The sequence below is a fragment of the Penaeus chinensis genome, chromosome 32 (assembly GCF_019202785.1).
Source record: "Penaeus chinensis breed Huanghai No. 1 chromosome 32, ASM1920278v2, whole genome shotgun sequence".
Classification (NCBI taxonomy): Eukaryota; Metazoa; Arthropoda; class Malacostraca; order Decapoda; family Penaeidae; genus Penaeus; species Penaeus chinensis.
The window spans coordinates 16,287,582-16,295,081 of NC_061850.1; the positions used below are offsets into that span (position 1 = coordinate 16,287,582).

Sequence of the window (7,500 nt, forward strand, 5' to 3'; positions counted from 1 at the left end):
AAATATTGGGAGGGAAACATTGCGAATGAATCAGGAAAGAAAGGAATAGCAAGCATGGATTATGTGTTTATTTTTATTTTATGAGTTGGAATGTGACATTGACTGAAAACGTAGTAAACGAAATAAGAATGGAATCAAACCAATGACAATTGCTGCGATAAGAAAATAGCGGAAAAACCCAACGAATGCTGACAATCGTATTTTTAACGAATGGATTGAACATAAAAGTCATCGACGAAGAAAAGGTGGGTTAAAGGCCGACAGTCGGTGACCACGGCGTGATTTTTAAGTGACGGAAATAGCCAAAGGGGAAATTGAGAGAACGAAACTTGAAAAAATCTTTAATACCTCTTCTACATTTGTCGCAATGAATACGGTTTATATTCTTATTATCATTATTGCTGTTTTGTCGTCATCATCATCGTCATCGTCATCCCCGTCTCCATCACCATCATTGTCATCATCATTATTATTTCTACTACCGAAAGAAGGGGAGAGGAGAGAGCAGGGAAGCCGAAGCACCAGATGTGGACTGGACAGGACTCGGGCACGGCAGATGTCGCAGGCTGGGCAAGGGCGCTGATTATATCTAAGCGATGAGAAGGTATCGAGTAATCCCAGGAGGAGGCGGGGAGGGCTAGACCTTACTTCTACAATCCCTTCAACTTCCCTCATCACGCCCTCCTTCCCTCCTCACGCCCTCCTTCCCTCCTCACGCCCTCCTTCCCTCCTCACGCCCTCCTTCCCTCCTCACGCCCTCCTTCCCTCCTCACGCCCTCCTTCCCTCCTCACGCCCTCCTTCCCTCCTCACGCCCTCCTTCCCTCCTCACCCCCTCCTTCTCTCCTCACGCCCTCCTTCTCTCCTCACGCCCTCCTTCCCTCCTCACGCTCTCCTTCCCTCCTCTTGCCCTCTTTCCCTCCTCACGCCCTCCTTCCCTCCTCACGCCCTCCTTCCCTCCTCTTGCCCTCCTTCCCTCCTCACCCCCTCCTTCTCTCCTCACGCCCTCCTTCTCTCCTCACGCCCTCCTTCCCTCCTCACGCTCTCCTTCCCTCCTCTTGCCCTCTTTCCCTCCTCACGCCCTCCTTCCCTCCTCACGCCCTCCTTCCCTCCTCTTGCCCTCCTTCCCTCCTCACGCCCTCCTTCCCTCCTCTTGCCCTCCTTCCCTCCTCACGCCCTCCTTCCCTCCTCTTGCCCTCCTTCCCTCCTCACGCCCTCCTTCCCTCCCTCCTCACGCCCTCCCTCCCTCCTCACTCCCTCCTTCCCTCCTCACGCTCTCCTTCTCTCCTCACGCCCTCCTTCCCTCCTCACGCCCTCCTTCCCTCCTCACGCCCTCCTTCCCTCCTCTTGCCCTCCTCACGCCCTCCTTCCCTCCTCACCCCCTCCGTCCCTCCTCACCTCTCCTTCCCTCCTCACCCTCTCCCTCCCTCCTCACCCCCTCCGTCCCTCCTCACCCCCTCCGTCCCTCCTCACCCCCTCCGTCCCTCCTCACCCTCTCCTTCCCTCCTCACCCCCTCCGTCCCTCCTCACCCTCTCCTTCCCTCCTCACCCCCTCCGTCCCTCCTCACCCTCTCCTTTCCTCCTCACCCTCTCCTTCCCTCCTCATCCCCTCCGTCCCTCCTCACCCTCTCCTTCCCTCCTCACCCCCTCCGTCCCTCCTCCCCCCCTCCTTCCCTCCTCACCCTCTCCTTCCCTCCTCACCCTCTCCTTCCCTCCTCACCCTCTCCTTCCCTCCTCACCCCCTCCTTCCCTCCTCACCCCCTCCTTCCCTCCTCACCCCCTCCTTCCCTCCTCACCCCCTCCTTCCCTCCTCACCCCCTCTTTCCGCAGCCCTCCCCTCGCCCCCGTCCTCGAAGGCGGGTGAGAAAAGCGTTACGTGAAACCCGACCCCGGCTGCGTCCACCCCCACACCGTCACGAGTGGCCTTTCTCCCACACAGTGTCACATGCCCCTTACCTGATGGACGTGTCAACAGGGACGGCTTTTGCCGGGCCTGGGGTCGGACCTCGGCCGCCACTACCTGGAGGCCTTCATCCCCCGTGAGAAGCGCGGAACACGGCCGCGTCAGAAACTTCATCATTCACAAAGTAATCATAACGCGAAGTAAGGGAATTCTTGAGCTTCATTATTACGGGCAGGGCGGTCGTGAAGTAGCTAGGGAAGTTCTCTCGTAGGTTAGGTTTGGCCGTATTCCATGTTTTGAAGTTTTCAGAGATACTAGAGGAAATTTAATAGATTACATTTCAAAAGATTACATTTCATAGATATGGTCGCATAGATCAGTACATTTGTATTTTTGTTAACAATATAGACACTATGATTGTTAACAATCGTTGCCACAGACTCTCAACTGTCATCATATTGCCTTTGTCTTCCTCCTCCGCACAAGAGCAGCAGATCTTTTTTTTTTCTCTCGGAAAGTACAGGGCCGTAAAACACCTTGGCTGTTCCTCGCGAAGATAACGATGCGCGGGTGGGCGAAGGGCTCCAAGTGTCTAGTTAAATGTACCCTGGAAGTCGCCCTTTTCTGGTTTATTTTTTGCTTTATTTTTTTATTTTTTTTTTTTTACATTTTCCTTGTTTTTCATAAACGACTTCTGTTGTTGGAAATGCTTCAGAATGTCCGTTTCGATAATTGTTCCGCCTTTTGTTCGCGTTTTTTTAACCTCTTAACAATTTCTGCATTTATCTTTCTCCATTTCCTTCTTACTTTTGTATTTCCTTTCTTAACAAAGTGATAATAAAGTGTAGATTTCCTGATATGAAACATGAACACCTCCTGACTTACTCTTATGACGTAAGTTTGCAAATCATTTACATAATTAGATTAAATGGTCTGCGCAGTAACGCAGCGCAGGGAGCAAGAATTTTAACAAGATTCGCATTCCTTCGACCTTTTATCATTCTCACTTTTAACCGAGTTAACATCGGGACAAAAGATGTGGTTCTGCTCTGTTAATTCTCGTCTGCAGCTGTCGGCTTCCATTATGAAGATCTAGCGCAAGGCGTGGACCACAGATTTCCCCCAAATGCAAGCTTAATGGGTGAATAAGGCAAACCACATGTTGAATTCATCCCGATGTCACGATTATTTTGTCTAGATAAAACAACTATTTTAACGTGCTTTGGGTCATAGCTAAGAAAGGTAATTCTACTCAGGTTAATGTTGAAAGCAAGTGAGAAATGTTCCACGTGATTCGATACAAGGGCCTCCATGTGCCCCCCCCCCCCCTCCCCCGGTACGCGTCGAGTGAATTAATTTCGGGTAAAGCGGAAAAGCGGTGGAAAGATACTCAAGGGAAATGCAAACGGAGGCCTACGCACGCATATCCATACATAAACAAGAAAGAGAATAACGCTTATCTTTTTTAATCGAATGACACCAGGAAAAAAGAAGGAAAAGAAAATAAAAAGACGGAATTTCTGGTGTGCCTAAGTGGGGCTTTCGACGCAGCTGAGGCACATGTGTCCGCCATTATTCTTCAGGCGGGTCACGTAAGGTCAGGACTTAAAAAACGCGGGAAGTGGAAAAATGTGTAAGACTAAGGCTCTTTCTCGGTCTTTGTGCACATGGTCTTGGTATTCACGTCTTACGCACCCCTTTCGTCTTTTACCTTAATTTTACGGAAGCGTTCGACATTAATTTATTTTGCCTTTCTCAAAGACTGTAATTAGAAGTGCCTGTTAACCGCTCTCGGAGGTGGTAGTTGTCCCAGCGCCGCCCCAGGGCTTCGCTCGCCGGCGCATAACCAATGGCGAAACGGATCTCGGCGACGAGGCGAGCGAACGGTGTTCTCCAACTAGATGCCACGCGCTTGCAGGTACTTTTGTCACGCTTGGATATGTGGCGATAGCAATACAAATGTTTCATTAAATCTCCATATAAATTGACTTACATTTAGCCTCCAAGAAATGCTTCATGCATTACATATGCAAATACTTAAGCAAGTGTAAGGGGAAATAAATATTTATCACAGAAGGTGATAAGCAAGTAATTTTGGGGCGTCAGCGATGGGCAAAAAAGCCCGAGGGCGAGAGCGTCCCCGATGAGCCCGACAACACCCCCGATGCGCCCCGATAAACGGCCCCGATCCACTGGACAGCATTTCCCGCTTGGGCATCAATGGAGCTCGAAAGGCCAGAGGCAAAGGGGAGGCCTAACAGTTTCCACCCGAGCACCCCGGAGGTGGCCGGCGCTGCGCCCTTGGTTCGCGGGTGGGAACCGCGTTTCCTCACGCCCTCCCTCCCTCCTCACGCCCTCCTTCCCTCCTCACGCCCTCCTTCCCTCCTCACGCCCTCCCTCCCTCCTCACTCCCTCCTTCCCTCCTCACGCCCTCCTTCTCTCCTCACGCCCTCCTTCCCTCCTCACGCCCTCCTTCCCTCCTCACGCCCTCCTTCCCTCCTCACGCCCTCCTTCTCTCCTCACGCCCTCCTTCCCTCCTCACGCCCTCCTTCCTTCCCTCCTCACGCCCTCCTTCCTTCCCTCCTCACGCCCTCCTTCCTTCCCTCCTCACGCCCTCCTTCCTTCCCTCCTCACGCCCTCCTTCCTTCCCTCCTCACGCCCTCCTTCCTTCCCTCCTCACGCCCTCCTTCCTTACCTCCTCACGCCCTCCCTCCTTCCTTCTCTCTCTCTCTCTCTCTCTCTCTCTCTATATATATATATCTCTCTCTCTCTCTCTCTCTCTCTCTCTCTCTCTCTCTCTCTCTCTCTCTCTCTCTCTCTCTCTCTCTCTCTCTCTCTCTCTCTCTCTCTCTCTCTCTCTCTCCCCTCTCATCTAGAAACAATACTTACTACTTTCATATTGATAAAATAACAAAGCCCAATTCCTTGACCTCAGTGACAGCTAGAACTTTTTTATTTGAAATATATGAATGAAATTCCCCAACGCCTCGTGTTATCCCCCACTTGCAATCTACTGTGATGCTTCCACAGATTCCCGTGAAGCAGCAGAGATTGGTGTATTAATCCCTAACATTGATCTTAAAGAAAGTGTGCGAATCTCCAATTGGGCTAGTATAACTGATGCCGAGTCAGTAGCCATATAATAGCGACACCTAGCTGTCTTTACTGACAATCTGGGAGCAGTTTACAGGTTCATTGCATTTAATCCAAAAATCAAGATAAAAAGAAATATCCTTCGCCAAATTTCTAGACTGCTTTTGTCTTGTTTCGTCGACTTTCTTCGCCAAGGCGTATTTCGTAGACTGACGAAGACCGCTGTTGTTGTTGAGTTGTTGACATTTGTCACTAACTCTATCCATCCATTAGTTTATCTACCCTTACCTTTTGTTTGTATATTTAGATATATAGATAGACATAGATACGCGTGTATGTGGTTGCCTGTGCATGGGTTCGCGTTTGCCATGTGCGTATATATGTTATATGCAGAAGCGTGTGAGCATGATTATGCGTGTAGTATGCTATGCACAGAATGCTTCATAACGCTAAGTCTGGTCGGGACAGCATCAGCCCAGGAAGACGGAGGAACAGCAGCGAGGCTTTCCCGCGCCGAGGAGGAGCCTCGACTGCGAAGGAGCTCCGCAACACCAGGGCTCCGTGTCTCTGCGGGCCGCGGAGCGAGATATCGCCGAGTCTCGAGGACCTCGAGAGGGCGCGAGAAGAAATGCATCGACATCGGCAATGCACTGCCCAGAGAGAAAAGTTTTCTGTTCTTCCATTCATCTCCTCTTCCTCAATTTTCTCCGCTCGCCCTCTCTCCCTGGCCCTCCTTTGTCGTTGCGTGGGTGGCCATGTTAAGTAGGGCGTCATAGTGGCTGGACGGAGGGACTCCTCCTCTTCACCGCCCCCTGCTGCGAGGGTGTTCCTTAGGCTAGCCGCGATAAGCACGTGTACGAACTCACAGATGCTCACATAATTCCTCTCTTGCACTCACATGAGGACACACTGTGTACTAAACCTTACACACACGCATAATCGCATACTCACATAGTACTCTCATATTCACACACACCAACACTTACACTCGTTCTCACACTCACACTCGTTCTCACTCACACTTGCACATCCAACACACTCACATACCCCTATACACTCATACGCACTCACAAGCACGAAAACAAACACTGTCTTAAACTGCCGCTTCTCAATTAAGACGTACAAAACACACCTTTTATCCAGGTTCGTGCGCGGTTAAGATTTCCACGACAAATTATTGGCTCGTCTCTCCTCTCTCTCCCCTCCCCCTAGCACCCCCACCGCCATTGTTTACACTCCGGACTCGCATAAAACAACTGAGCATCAGCCGCCCTATCTGATGCGGCCCTGGCCACCTTGTTGCCGTTTGGAAGGGTGAGAAGAGGAGGAAGAAGCGTACGGGAGAAGAAAGGGAGGAATAGGGGCGGCATAGAAGAAAGAGTGGGAGGGAAATGAAAGACCATGGTGAAGATTATTGATGACGATAACGAAGATTGTCAAGATGTTTTCGTAAAAAAGAGGAAGGCTGGGTGGGAACAGTAAGATAAAGGGAGTAGAAAAGGAAGACGAGAGAAATAAGAAGGGGAAAAGAACGCGAGTCCTAATCCCAAACCATTTATTGTCATGCTTTGTGTGTGTTTGTTGTGCGGTGGTAGCGTTGTGTTTATTGTCAGGCTGTAAGCGTTTATTGTTCAGCCACAATAGTAAATATCTTTGGTAAATAGGAGTGACAGCGCTAAACTAAGCGCAAAAGGAGACCCTAATCGCAAGATCTCGTGTCTTTTATTTTTTATTCCCATTTTATAAACTGTCACAGGAGAACCGACCTGCTCTCGCCGCCGAGGAATGCCATGGCCGCTTTATGGCTCAATCCCGCCCGAGGATCGCCGCTGGTAAACGTGTGAATTGCGTTAATCGATTGTTTGGCCGGAGCAATAGAAGGAAGGCGGGGGGGAGGGGGGCTAATCTGTTGCGCTTCCGATCATAGTTTCACCCCCGTTCATATATTATTTAATCTGGTTTGTCCATTATTAACAAAGGGGGACAGAGAGGAATTCAGAATTACCACTGATACCTCGACGCCTTATTTTCCTTTCTTCTCTTTTCCACTTCCCGTAATTCATGTACTCTCTCCGTTTTTCCGTCTTGCTTCTTAATCTTCGTTTCCCTCTATCCCTTTCTTCCCCCCACCTCCGATCCCCATTCCCTGATGACCCTACGGATAGCCCTGCGCCCACCCCACCCCCGGCGCCGGCCCAGTGGTCGTTTGTGGCGAATTTACATACACATTGTTGAACGCGTCCCCATAAAGCCCGCGACGCGTTCGTGGAGGCTTTTGCCCGCGAGGATACGTTTGCACGAGGACCTCGGCCCTGGAATGTCCCCTTGGCGCCCGCCTCGCGCCTTTCAGTGCCACGAGGGTTGCTGGTTTTTCTTCTCTCTCTCTCTTTCTCTTTCTCTTTCTCTTTTTCTCTTTCTCTCTATCTCTATCTCTATCTCTATCTCTATCTCTATCTCTATCTCTATCTCTATCTCTATCTCTATCTCTATCTCTATCTCTATCTCT

At 50.4% G+C, this 7,500-nt stretch overlaps 1 protein-coding gene across 4 annotated transcripts in view; it reads left to right on the top strand.

The window, feature by feature from the left end:
- Window positions 1-3,679: 3,679 nt before the first annotated feature.
- LOC125042370 (eyes absent homolog 1-like) overlaps window positions 3,680-7,500 on the top strand; it is a 51,230-nt gene continuing 47,409 nt past the window's right edge. For 2 of the 4 annotated variants that reach the window (XM_047637944.1, XM_047637945.1), the window contains exon 1: window positions 3,680-3,819. In XM_047637944.1, coding sequence (XP_047493900.1) covers window positions 3,803-3,819 — 17 coding nt within the window. In that variant the 5' untranslated portion in view covers window positions 3,680-3,802. The remainder of the gene's footprint in view (window positions 3,820-7,500) is intronic. The other 2 variants (XM_047637942.1, XM_047637943.1) reach the window with 2 other exon arrangements.